Source organism: Meles meles, chromosome 4 (assembly GCF_922984935.1).
Source record: "Meles meles chromosome 4, mMelMel3.1 paternal haplotype, whole genome shotgun sequence".
NCBI lineage: Eukaryota > Metazoa > Chordata > Mammalia > Carnivora > Mustelidae > Meles > Meles meles.
Window position 1 is genome coordinate 40953296 of NC_060069.1, and position 14376 is coordinate 40967671.

General features: G+C 43.5%; 1 protein-coding gene across 5 annotated transcripts in view; it reads right to left on the minus strand.

Moving 5' to 3' along the window:
• Positions 1–1535: 1535 nt before the first annotated feature.
• MYLK (myosin light chain kinase) overlaps positions 1536–14376 on the minus strand; it is a 180311-nt gene continuing 167470 nt past the window's right edge. For 3 of the 5 annotated variants that reach the window (XM_046003900.1, XM_046003902.1, XM_046003903.1), the window contains 4 exons: positions 13624–13747; positions 7763–7892; positions 5986–6117; positions 1536–3552 (listed from right to left, as the gene is read on the minus strand). In XM_046003900.1, coding sequence (XP_045859856.1) covers positions 3308–3552; positions 5986–6117; positions 7763–7892; positions 13624–13747 — 631 coding nt within the window. In that variant the 3' untranslated portion in view covers positions 1536–3307. Of the gene's footprint in view, positions 3553–5985; positions 6118–7762; positions 8116–13623; positions 13748–14376 lie in introns of those variants that run through there. The other 2 variants (XM_046003901.1, XM_046003904.1) reach the window with 2 other exon arrangements.

Sequence of the window (14376 nt, forward strand, 5' to 3'; positions counted from 1 at the left end):
AGGAATTGAATTTGAAATTTTATTTATTTTAATTAATTTAAGCTTTAATAGTCACTTGTGACCGTGGCTACCATATTAGTCAGAATGGACGTAAAATTTGATGATGACCAACGTAACAGGATAGTCTGTTACATTGCAACCACAGAGAAACCTAAAATCTTGGTGATTTATAAGAACCAAGGTTTATTTCTCCCTTGTGTTATGTACCCATTGGGGGTACCAGGCCAATAAAGCAGTCACCATCTTACATGTTGCCAGTCATAGGGGAGGGCCTTACACTAGCACTTAAGTGCTCTGCCCCAGAGGGGACACCCATCACTTCTACTCACAGCTCACTGACCAGCACAAGTCACAGCCCCATCAAGCCAAGGACCCACAACGCTGTGCCAGGGGGAAAGAGCCTCCTTAATGACTAGCAAGGATGTTAGCCTCCCTTTCAAAATATAGTGAAGCACTTTCTACAGGGTAAAGACAGCATTATTACTTGTATTTTCTTGAAAATTGGAGAATTGAGTTTCTTTAGATTTCAATTATCCTTCATCTCCTTGATACTTTTAGCATTGATTTATTAATAACCAGTAAGATGTGAAAAGTAAAACTCAAGACAATTTGATTAAAAAGTAAAAGAGACTATATAAAGTTGGAGCTGACAATAGTCATCATGTCTTTTTAATTATACATAAAAATACCGCTTAATATGAAGTTCTGCAATGTAAACAGCAACCAGTGAATTTTTATGTGTTTGGGATGAAAATGGAATGGGAGAAAATGTCTTTTTTTTCCTGGTGCAGAATATGTGTAGTCAGTTTTTCCCTAGCAAGTAATAAAAAGTCCTTTTCTTTAAAAATAGCAATTTCCTTACTAGGAACACTTATAGATTGTGGTTGCCTTAAAAAAAATGAAAAAAATTAAATATTTATTAATTGGACAATGGATTATTTCCCTCCAGACTACATTGTAGAATCATAGAATCATCTAACCAACATTTATTAGTATGCCTCGATTCTTTCTAGAGTATCTATAATATCGTTTGAACACTCAAGACATACGGGGCTCACCACCTAATAACAGATTTCCAAAAGAGCAGGAGGGTTATCAGGAATTTCCTCCTAACAAATGTTTCAATATCAAGACACAGAAATTTGTTATTGATTGCCAATAACAAACCGCAGCAAAATTACAAATGCAAACCAAGCCCTAGTTAATAATATTAATGATGATGATGATTTTGTCACATGCCATAAATGTCATATAGATCTTAGCATTATGAAGATTTGTTAGATATTGAATGTATGGAAGTTATCTCTAGAATTGAACCAAACTGATGCTCAAGAGAGATTTTGCACAAAATTTGCAAATTAGGCTACCCAGTGTGAACAAGATCTCTGTAAGTTGTTCTGTTCCATAGTGAAACACAACCATCTCAGCCATTCATACAGCACAGCTTTTGTTTGTCGTAGCCAGGAGCGCTCTGGGTAGTCTCCAGCTGGTGGCATGGAAAGAAAGAGAAGGCTGCAGAGACTGAACAAACAGCATGCACTGTGGTATCCTTTATTTAAAAACTGTGAGCTAACTACAGTCGTAGTGTTCTCATTTACCATTCTGATGGCATAATAAACTGGGAGAACATTAACACAATTTCAAGACATTAAAAACCTGTAGCAAACACACACACCACACATGCGCACACATGACAACACACATGCACACAAAGATTATAGTCTAAACACAGCTAAGTGAAGAAAAGCTTCAAATGCTCTAAATCAAATTTTAAAACCCTTTATTATAAACTGTGGCAATACTGTGGCTATTATGAAAAAAGTTGTTTAACTGCTTAAAAAGCAAAAAGAAAAATACTGGCAAATTTGAAACTAGCAGCAAAAAGCAGATAAAAATAGAATGGAAGGTAACATAAGACTAATATCAAAGTTCTAAAGTTGATACTGTGTAGGGCTGCACTGAAGTCATTTCGGATTGGTTCTTGAGGAACTATTAAAAAGTCCCTTGAAACATGAAATTGCTGCACTTTACAAACAGTGGAAAAGAAAAAAGTATTTGGAATGTTACACACACACACAGAGAAATGTACTAGGCATATCGGTTTATAGTCTTTGTTTATGACCTTCAAAAAGTTTGTAAAGAAAAATTTAAGTGCCAATGTAGTGAAAGAAAAATTCCTAAAGATGCAAGTCTGAGTGCATTTATCAGGTCTAAGGATACATTTGAAGGTTGGGGGCAAGGCACATTCAAGAAGAAAACATCGTGGAACCCATAAGGTAGGTGGAGTTCTCTGGCGATTGTGTAGCATGGAAGGTGTGTTAAACTCAGACTACCCTGAAGGAGATTCCAACGTACGTGCAGTTCTACAGCCCTCCATCAGTTGAAATCTGTTTCATAGTGGCCAATAAATAATTCAGACCAACTTTTCAGCAAACTGGTTTTTCATACATTCAAACACAGGAATCTTACCACAACATGCAGAGCTGATATTTTGTAACCGCACAAATACGAATCCTGGTTTCAGAAGAAAAGCACATTAGCAAGGATTTTTTTTTTCCACGGGTTCTTACAAAAATGTCTGAAGCTGCTAGACATCTGCAAAGAGGGGATAAGTTTAGATTTCCTACTGATTTTGGAAGAAAAGAGATTCTATTTGCTTAAGGAAGCCAGCCATCCAGGAGCAGGGGACCGGTCTTTCAGCACCTAAGAAGCATCACGTCCTTAGGGCTTAAACTCCTGGCAAGTTCAGAGCCAGCAAAACTGGCAGGTGGAACAGGGAGAGAAACGAAAAGTCTGCATGTCTACAGTATACTTTGGAATCAAATGGGCCTCGTAAATTAGAATGGCTCAACTGCTTTCAGGATGAAGTGCTGCAGGACCGGAGGAGACGCCGTGCTCTGGAGTGAGGAGCTGGGACAGACACTTCTCCATCTCCAGGGACCTTCTGGGCTGAGCTGTGAGCGCAGGGCCTTATTTTTCACAAGCGCTTTCAGCTGGGGAATTTATGACTTTGCCCAGATAAAGATTTCTTTTGGGTACTGTCTAACATCAACTGATCAGGCAAGTTTCTGGTAATTTCCCAAAATGAAATCTGGCTGTGCTAGTATCTTAAGGGGCCAGCTAATTCACATTAATGCCCATCATTAGCTGCTGCTAGGTACCAACTGCTGTTGCTGAACAGTCAACCCTCAAATGACCTAACTAGAGAATCTATCACACTAGGTGCTTTTACTATCTTGGATTTTTTGAGCTTTAGAGAAATAGTCTTTGTAAAACGACTTAGAAGCTGCTACTCTCTGGCTTTGTTTCACTCTTCCTCTTCTTCCCCTTCCCCTTCTCCTTCCTCCATGGTCTCCACAATGAGCTCCGCTGTGCAGGTGGCTTCTCCCAGACTGTTGACGGCCTTGCAGGTGTACTTGGCATCGTCGTCCCCACAAACATCGCTAATGATTAAAGAGCAGTTCCCATCCTCGTCGTAGTCTATCTGGAAGTGGCGGGACTCCCGGATTGACTGGTCATCTTTGAACCAGACAACTTCAGGGTCTGGGTATCCTGCAGCACAGGGGGAGGACACAAATTGCAGAAACTGTTACTCAAAGTTTCATATCAATTCATGCAAGCAGCTCCTAAGCAGCCTCTATTGATTAAAGGGGGACAGGAAAAAAGTCATGATGTTGGCTTTTGGCATCTCTTTTTGAGATTCACATTTGGATATGGGCATATATTGTAAATAGTAATATCCGAAACCCCGACAAAAGGTACTTTACAGGCATGCCATTTGCCATCCATGTGGGGGCTATACTGTGTCCCACATTTACACTGATCTAGAGTACGACCTGCAACACAGCGATGACTCCAGCCACATGCCTACAGCTAAACCTCTCCTTGGATGAACAGAAAATTTATCTTGTATAAAAGCTGAACTTAAATAAGTTTAAGTAAAAAATAAGAGAACAAATGGGCCCAAGAGATTTTTTTTTTTTTAAAGATTTTATTTATTTGACACAGAGATCACAAGTAGGCAGAGAGGCAGGCGGGGGCAGGAGGAAACAGGCTCCCTGCTGAGCAGAGAGCCTGATGTGGGGCTCAATCCCAGAACCCTGAGATCATGACCTGGGCTGAAGGCAGAGGCTTAACGCACTGAGCCACCCAGGAACCCCTGGGCACAAGAGATCTTTTGGGGGTGATGGGAATGTTCTAAATTGGATGGTGGTGATTGATTGTACAATTCTGTAAATTTACTGAAGATCACTTAATTATACACTTAAAATGGATAAATTTTATGTAAATTATAACTCAAAGCTGATGATAAGCTCTATAATACGTAAGTTAGAGGAGCTGAAAATATTGCTAAAAAAAAAAAGGCAGTATTTATCTTAGTCTGATCCAAAGATAGATAATCTGCCAACTGTAAGTAACTGGAAATTGACCACATTGGTCAGTGTCATTTTATGTTATTAGTCATGTTTTTGGAAAGTTCAACATGTAAAAATATATTTTATGTATATATATATGCATCATATGTATTATGTACAGGATATATTTTTATAGGCAAAAAAGTTACAGCCCCATCCAGAATAAAAATTACACATAAAATTTTAAGAATTCGAACATTCTTTTCAAGTAGATTTTGTTTTTATCAAAACTGCAGCCATATACCTTAATTCCTCCTTAGTGCTTTAGTCAGTTATGCAAATAATGAAGGAAATAACCCCAAAGAGAAAAGTACAAAAATGATAAACAGTATGCTGTAATAATTTTTAAAAAGGAAAAAGAACTTCAGAAGACCCAAAGACAGTGGTGATGGTGACAATTCTGAGCACTGACCCCAGAGATTTCAGCAGTGTCCCCAAGCGGTGCACTTTCACACTAGCAAAGGCAACACATCTACCTTTCTTTAACTGAATAGAAAAAGGGAAAGATGATTATAGGCACTGCATTTACAAGGCAATTCGAGATATAATGAGGTGGGAGAAAACCTTTTTTCATTCCTCACTTTGGGTTACTTTACCTCAAAGGCATTATCTAGTCACACTGCTGGAGAATCGTAGAATGTGGGAGGCGTGATTTGTTCTGACTGCTGTCCTGTGCTATGCAGCCTCGAGAAAGTTGCTTAATGAACTCTTGTGCTTTATTTGGTCAGACTGAAATGGGAGCTAACCCTCCACTTGGGTTGGCACACAATAGTCACAGACTTGAGACAAATAACCCTGCTTTTTCTTGTCCTTATCTTTCTGCTTTGTGTCACCAACATTGCTCACTTCTCAGGCGCTATGCTAAGATCCGTTGAGTTCCCTTGAGCACTAACAACTCACAATTCTACAACCACATTATTCTTGGCAGGCAGAGAAACATGGGGAAGGTGGCATAGGCACCTGGAGCCCAGCTTCCCTCCATCTGGAGTAACATGGCATTCTCACTCTCTGCACTTACCAGTCCCACAGCTTTTCCCTTGACTTCATGACATCTTGAACGGATTTAAAGGTTCCCCCTTTTCACATACGTCCTCTCACTGCATCCCCAGAGCTACGCAGGCATTAGATGTCATCTTAAGGTTAAAGGCCTAAGGCTCAGAAGAGTTAGATCACCACCCAAGGTCACACAGCTCGAGGATGAGCAACAGGGCCACTGGCTCCCCATCCCATACTCTTCTTTGAAGACTCTTGTGGACATTTCACACACTTCCCAGAAGCTTGCAAGGCTCATTGTGTTAAGTGTGTTCCACAGCCAAATAGACCCATGATAAACCACTTTTAACTTGAGTCTAGTGGTGATGTAAGGATGTGAATGGCAGAGGTGTCCTAGGTGAGTCACTGAATGGCACCAACCTTCAGGAGGGGAAGTGGGAGCAGTAGGCCAACTCCTCACCCAGTTGTCCTCATAGCCTGGCTGCCCAGAATGGACATTTTGCCTGGGGCACGCAGCAGGGCTCACCAGTCCACCGCACCCCTTTCGTAGTCAAGGGAAGAAAAAGCTACAACTTACCTTCAATCTTGCAGTCAAATCTAGCAGCGCTTCCCTCCACAACTTCTAAATCACGGATGGTCTTAGAGAAATAGGGTTTTACATGGGGCTTCTCCTCAGCAACAGCCTCAAGGAAAGCTTGAGACACATCTTCTAGGAGACAGGGAAGGAAATGCGATCAGTTCTCCATTCCCCGTTCTTTCCTCTTCCCTTGTTTATAAAGGCTTTTGGGGGGGAGCCTGGGTGGCCTAGTGGGTTAAGCCTCTGCCTTTGGCTCAGATCATGATCTCAGGGTCCTGGATCCAGCCCCGGGTCAGGCTCTCTGCTCATCAGGGAGCTTGCTTCCCTCTCCCCCTCTGCCTGCCTCTCTGTCTACTTGTAATCTCTCTCTCTGTCAAATAAATTAAAAAAATAAGATAAATAAGCTTTTTTTTTAAAGTTGCTAAAATTCAGCAAATAATGCAGTTTAGGGGACTGAATCAAACACACCTTTCTCCTGGGGACAGGTTGGCCTGCTGCCAAAAGCTTTTGGCAGCATAGAGAACTGCGACCAAACTGCGGAAATGTTTGAACTCCCCCCTTCCCTTATGCTGACACATTGAAAAAGGAAATAATCTTTAAAAAGGATTTTTGGCTGCATTCCATGCTGTTTCAGGATTCAGTGGAGGGTATCTAAGAAGGACAAACCACACCAGCCTTCCCGTTCACTGTCACCCCTTTGCCCTCCTCCTACAGCAGCAGGCCTGCTCCTTGGGAAGGAGGAGCTGGGTCCTGGATGCATCTTCAACCCTCCCAGATTTCTGTCCTCCACACTTACACTGCCTTCCTATTGTATGACCATGGACCAGGGACTTAGGATTGGTCCAGGAAAAAGCTGTACTTGGGGGGACTCCTGTATCCTCTCTCCTCCCTTCAGGCTATTTCTGGATCATCTGGGGAGCATGGGTCAGGAGGAACCAGGCCCGTGTGTTGCACACTATATCCCTGACTCCCTCAGAGCAGCCCAGCAAGCAGCCTCACCAGTTACCCTGCTTTTACACACAGGAGGGATCTAGACTCAGCTTCTATACTTTGCATACCAAAAACACGAGGCAGCAGGAGGTAGGGGGTGTCTTTGGCGAAATGAGGCACCTCAAGAAGATGAGGGCCAGACCCTACATGCTTCTGGAGCAGGAAGAGGCTGAGCCCTTCACTGAGGAGATGGTCAGGACAATGTCTTGAAGATAGTGTGCAAATAACTAACCCTATTGGTCTCCAGGAGGAGCCCCGTCATGCACAGTCTACCCTGTTCAAATGACATGTTTCAGCATCCTGAAAAATGCCAAAGGAATGTGGACTACAGTTCATTTGTTAAAAGAAAAACCCAAAGTAAGAATATGGAAGAATATTTTTTAAAAAGATACTATATGTGTTTTTTTATGTTTACCTATCAATATACAAATATCACTTTTGTAATGAGAAAAAAGAAAGCTTTTAATGAAGTCGTCACTAATTCTTACATAAAATATAGGGAGGAGAATAGCGGAGGTCATCTCGTTCTATTAGACAAATAACTTTCCCTCTGAAAACAGTTAAACTTAAGGTTGAACAATTAAAGAATAACTAGTATACTTAGTAATTGTTGTCAGGGCAACCTAAAATTAGTTCAGACTTTAATCCTTGTAGTTTATATTATTAAAAAAACAACAAACCGACCCCCCCCCCCACCACCCCACCAAAACCTCAAAATGTCCCTCCGTTCCCCAACCCTTCCTTTCTCACCAGCTGACTGGAGGAAAATCTTCCTGGAGCTCCTTACCTTCAGATTCTAATTTTTCTGCATTGAGGGGGCTGGTTGGTGACCCTGTTGAGGATTTCCTGCCACTGAGCCCTGAGATCATTGCCATAGAGGACAGTCTTCCAATGGCTCTCACAGCATTGCCCGTTTTCTGGAAAACAGACACCGGGGTTGGACTCAGGCGGCGTCCCCGGTTCCAGCTGAGCAGCGGGGTTCGGGGAGAAGAGCCTAGCCCAGAAGAGGCAGCTGTTCCTGAAACGAGGGCCTCCCAAGTGCCGAGGATCTGCTGGAGGAGTGAGCCCAACCTTGCTCTGCTCAGCACTATCAGCGTGTCAGAAGATGTTCAGAGAATGGAATGGGGCCTGGAACCAATGTGTGCGTTAATGTGACTAAACAAGGTCAACATGAGACAAAAACCCTTTTCATACTGTGCTTCAACTCCCATAAAAGGGATAGTTTATATAAAGCAACTGCAGGCTGAGACAGCTCCAAAGACTTATTGCTGATGGGGCCCAGTGGACTGTTTCTCGTAAAACAATACTAGTGATAGGAATTTAATTGGTCAAGAGAAAGTTACTACAGATCCCACAGGTCCTGATGTAAAGGGGAAAAAAGAAAAGAAAAGAAAAAAGCCTTCTATTGACCTTGGGCAAGTTCCTTAACCTCTCTGATCTTCAGTTTCCTTGTCTGTATAAGGAGGGGGTTGGACAAGATGATCTCCAAGGTCTCTTTAGTTCTGTTTATGATTCAGATACTTAAGAGATTTTGAGAAACACTCTGACTGGCCTGTGAGTCTGTGAATGCACAGTGAGGTTCTAGAGGGCTGTTCCTCCCTGATGTACTCCCAGGCATCAAAAAGAAGGACCCAAAGAAATGAAAGGCAGACGCACTTTGCTTTTCTGAGATGAGAGACTTTGGGAGAGGACAGAATTTCTGTTGAAAAGGATGTCAGAACTTGAGATGAAAACTTCCTTTGCATTGTGAAAATTCTACCAAGCATAAGGATTTAAGTCAGGAAATCCCCGATAATATACAATAGTGTCTATGCCTCTTCTTCACCTGCCTATTCCATGGGTCCTTGAAGGTTTCACCTTCAGGTGAGGTTTCTTGCCCTTTTCCTAAGGTCAGTGGAATGACAAAGTAAGAAATGAAGGCATAAGCAACTCTTCCCATTCTGTACCCAAAGCATCTTTTCAGGCATCCAGATGCTGTGTGCTCAGAGGGCAGATGCCACTGCAGACTGGCTCCTGAGAGAGGAAAGAAACAATCTGCACATAGGCCAGTGGCTAGCACTCACCCTCTGGGCCATAAACTGCACCTGCAAAGCCATTTCCTCCTGAACTAACTTCACACGCTCAAGCATTTCAGTAAAGCCTCACGATTTTGGACTTTCTGGAAAGCCAAGATATTTCCATAAAAAGATCATTTTGGAAAGTAAAGAATCACAGTCACCAAGGACTCATAAGGGTGTGTGTGTGTGTGTGGTTTAAGCTGAGATCTGCTATGACCACCGCCACTTTTCTGTTTGTCACATGCCATCCTTGTGGCTCTCTTCATGCACTTTGGACAGACATTCCATCCTGCTCTGTCCCCTGGCCATCGGCCCTCTTGCATACATCACTGTGGTGTGGTTATGTTTCTGGCCCTCTGTCACCACGGTGAAGCTGCGTCCCTCTGAACAGAGTTCTGGAAGCCCCAGGTCAAGATGAAGTGGGGGTGGAAGAAGAAGGGGAGAGAGGACAGTGGACCAACTTAGCTGCGTGCAGAGGCCCCGTGGCCCTGCAGGCTCCAATGTACCTGCAGACTGAGCCCATGTGGCAGTCTTGCATGCTCTGCTGGGAAAGGCTATTCCTAGTGACGTCATTGATCTATTTTTTGTGCTAGCTGGGGAAACCCAGCTCATCCCATGGGAGGTCATCCTGACCTCAGGAATGGGCAGGAAGAGGAGGCATCAGCCACAGCAGCCCTCCCTATGGAGTCAATGTCAGACCAGACTATGGACCGCCAAACTCTCAGACCCAGTCCTTCTGGCTCTCGATTCCCTTTATCCAACACAGATCGTTTTGCCTGGGCCAGGAATCACTGGACTCAAGAGAGTTCGTTCTCAACAAAGGGACGTTACTATGTAAATCAGTTCCCCTCTGTGGACCTCATGTTCTTGAACCAGAAGATTCGAACCTCCCTATAGCTCCAGTCTTCTGCAGAGACTCTGATTCATACATGTGACTGTGTAGCAGGAAACACTCCCTGTGAGCCCATGGGCTCCCTAATTCCAAATGCCTGGATTGTGACTGATCACGACTATTTTCCCTTGTGTGGTGTCAAATAAGGAAGTCTTTCCTCTTCTATTAACAAAATGACTAATATGAAGTTGCCAGAACAAGGCAGATAAAAAAGAGTATTTTAGAGAAGGGAGCCAATACACATTAACAAACATATAGGCTACCCATAGGGGGAAATTTTCCATCAGATAGAGTATTATGGCATATAATTTCTAAAAACAGGGCAAAAAGAAGTGCTTGATAGGGAAAATCTCAAAAATAATCTATGTCAGATTCAATCTTTGGGAACTGATTTATGAAAAAAAATCAGCAGAGAAACTGTCACATCTGAAAAAGAAATATATCTCTACATTTGAGTCTTCCGGTTTCATGCCTTTGAGCTAAAAATTGGTTGCTGTTTTACTAAGACTTTTAGAAATTTTTGGAACATCAAGAAAGAAAGTTTCAATTTCCTAAGTTCCATCCTTGCTTTGAGGAAGTCTTTTTCTTGTCTGAGGGCAATTGCCAAGGCTGGGTTCCTGTGCTCCAGGCAGGCACTGTTTGTACTGGTCTCCCTAATGCTGCACAGACTCCCTTCTTGGGAGAGCCAGCGAGGGTGACTGACCCTCCTGGGTTTCCCTAGAACTGAGGGCTTTCCCAGGATGAGAGTCTTTCAGGGGGCTAAAGCTGGGAGGCCCCTGGCACACTGGGGCAAGTTGGTCACCCTAGAGCCAGGCAGTCATCACAGACCATACATATATACCAACAGCTCTGAGACTCCAGTGTTCCCTGAAAGTACATAATATCCAAATGTGATGGCCAAGAGCACTCTCTGCTATCCAGAGTCAAAACTTTCTTCTCTATGGGCCTATGGACCACACCGATGGAGTCTTTGTGGGTCTTAGAAAATAAAGATGGCTGCCCACAGGCCTCTAATTCCTGTCCTTCACTTCCAGTTTTATAAGCAGCAGCCCCATTACCCTGTTCAACTCACCCTCAGTGCTACTGCTCACCATGTCTTTTTAAGATTCTTTTTCATTTAAATAAAAAAACTTACCTTCTTTCAGAATAACTTCCTTCTAAGATCAATGACATGAGTAGTCATCTACAGGTTGCCTTACTTATAGGGATTTGCTCTTATGTTACTTCCTTCTTCCTGGGCCCTTTATGGAAACCACACCAGAACTATAGCAAGGAACCTTCTCTTGTGCAGCCATAGAGATTTCTGAGCCATCCATGTCTGCCCTGGCCCTTCCTTTCCACCACAGTCCACCCCATTTTATTCCACTGCACTTTGCCCCCCCAAATACAACCTCAGCTGCCCTGAGAGGGAAGGCCCTGTTTGGGGTGTGCTAAGGTCCTTGTATCTGGAGTAAAAAATGTGCATGGGTAGATGCAGCTGAGCCATTGTCAGAGAGTTTATGCTTCAGGGACATATTGAACGGCAAGGGATTTTCTAGACTACTTTCGTGTGTATGTTTGTGAGACCCAACCGCTATTTTTGTGGAAAATCCATTTCCAAACGCTGCTACCTATATGAAGATATGAAATTAAGATTCCTCCTCTGAATTCTATCCTTTTCTCTCCCTTCTCACTTCCGGAAAACCTTATGGCTAGTTACACTGTAACTGTTCCCTGACCCATCGGACTAAAAAATTCCATTTATTTCCTCTCCCATTTCCTTTTCTCTGCCCCTGTCCCCTGGGTTCAGATCCTTCCTGGCTTTGGTTCATCAACAGAGGTGTCGATGCTCCCAGAGAGCCTGAAGTGATAAGGCTCCCTTTTTTTTTTTAAATTTTAATTATTTTTTCAACGTAACAGTATTCATTGTTTTTGCACAACACCCAGTGCTCCATGCAATACGTGCCCTCCCTATTACCCACCACCTGCTTCCCCCAACCTCCCACCCCCGCCCCTTCAAAACCCTCAGGTTGTTTTTCAGAGTCCATAGTCTCTTATGGTTCGATAAGGCTCCCTCTTAACCCCACACTGTTGTCCAAGTGAAACCCAATGGGAATCCCTGCACATAGGACCACCCCACTCTCACACCAGCCATAGGATCGTTAATAAAGCCAACTCTGATTTTGTGGACGCCTTTTTGTTTTAAGAACATTAGTTACTCTGATTTCACTAGATCCTAATGATACCGGAAGGTAAGTTAAGCAACACAGGTGTTCCAAGTCACCTGGCACTTGAGGGAGCCAAGAGGTCCCCCTAAACCTTCACCGGGGGCTAACCAGGAACTGACTCTCATTGTGGGGGGAGTCCTGGCTGAGCCACTCGGGGGGGCAGTGGTCCCTTAAACCCACATACCCTAAGCGCCACCCCCTTTGCCTCTGCTCCTCTCCACCTGTGTGTGAAGTTGTGCTTTTTGAGGGTTTAGTGACCACGGTTTAATCATGCTGTATAGCAAATTACCAATCTCCGAGTTGTCCCTAAAACAGATTTCCTTCTCTGCCACGCAGACCAGTTTTAAATGCCTCAATTCCCCCGTCTGCCCAGCTAAAGGACACTGTACCTATCAGGGTGAGGACCTCCGCACCTTCTCTCCCGTCTATGTTGTATCTCCTTCTCTTGTTCAAGCCCAAGTTCCATGACCACTTTCAAAGTCCTGCCCCTGGCAGCATTTCCTCACAACCACATCCAATGCCAATGGCTCCCTTCTCCCATCTACACTCACATATATGGCCATGGAAGGCTATACTGATAGTTTATGATTCTTGGTGTGCATTACGTCCTTTTATGTCCATTTGCTTTAGTGCCCTATTACACTAACATTCATTGAGTATAGAAGCCATGTACCGGAGTATAGAAACCATAGCCCAGAAATTTTGTAATACTAATAGTGATAATAAAAATAACATAGCTGATGACAAGTTCTCTGTGGTTCGGATAACAATTTCATCCAGCTGCTATTAATCAGAGGCAATTTTGTGCCATTGCTAAGATAGTACTTTGGAGCCAGGTTTTGTGTTTGAATCCTCTCCCATTTACTAGCCACGTGATCCTTGGTGACTTTCCTAACCTTTCTCTGCCTCAGCTTGTCTGTAAAGTTGGGAAAATAATAGTACCTGACTCCCAGGATTAAAAGACTGTATGGAAAGTGTTCTGAATGTTTCCTGACACGGCCAGCCCTTCATATGAGCTACTGGTATCATTTTTGAACACTTAACTACGTGCCATGCAATGTTCTCAAGGCCAGATGAAGATTACTTCATGTAATTCTCCCAACAATGCTGTGATGTTGCTACTACTATTATCCCCCATTCTACAGGTGAGAATACAAAGGCATGGGAAGGTTGTCACTCACCCAAGGACACATAGTAACACACAATCTCCCTAGGTGGTGGGGACCTTATCTCTCTTTGTAGATCCTGTGCCCTCCTCCTTCACTATAAAGAAATGTAAGGCCATCATACTGTCTTTAAGGAGGTCACATTCTCCAGGCTTGCCAAATAGTCTTCAAGGTGAAGTTGCTCAACCCTAGCCACAAAGACATGAAATGTCAGTCTTGGTCCCAGACTATTTCACAAACAGATGTAAATATTTTTGGATTGAGGGTAGCTCCAGTAAAGCAAATGTGAGGGGCAACATTTGAGTCCAAAGCAACACCCTCATTACCTGCCATTTCCTTCTTGCCATGTACTTCTTCATCCGGTCCTTGGAGAGTTTCTTGGCCTCCATGTTCTTGGTGTCTTTCATTAGCCATGGATGCTGAAGGCACTGGGTGCAGTCCAGGCGGTTTCTGATGGAGGCAGAGATCAGAGGATTTCTGAGCAGGAGGGGACCTCAGAGACTGCTGGTCAGATCAGAAATGGGAAGTCACCTGTCCTTGGTCGCACTGGGCAGAGCCTGGGGCTGTCTCTGTTCCCAGTTCATCTACCACAATCAGGGTCACTGTGCTCCTGGCCTTTTTCCTCTCTTGGTCTGGGCTACACTGACTAGACCCAGAATAGGTAAGTGTTAAGGCCTAACCACCAAGTAAGCAACTGGAGTCTCATGACCTGCCCTTGGGGTCTAGGAAGGGTAAGGGCAGACACATCTGAGAATGATATTCTAGGGTGGGGTCATTCTACTGGTCACAGGGGGTCAGGGGGCTGTGGACGCTAATCTTTCTGTCTCCTTGTCTGGTGGAGGGAAGAGTGAAACGTTAGACCAAAATCTCTGAGAATCACTGAGCTGTCATGTCTTATGGTGTGGGTGAGTGTCAGGTTTTTCTTGTTAAAACTCAGAAGTATGTCCTATATACAACCTATGACTTACGACAACCTTAGAAACTGCACTCAAATTCATTTAATCTTTCTGAAAGCTCTGGGATTCTAGAAATAATTCAGGGCCATCACCTTAATTGTAATAGGACTAATAAAGCCCCAA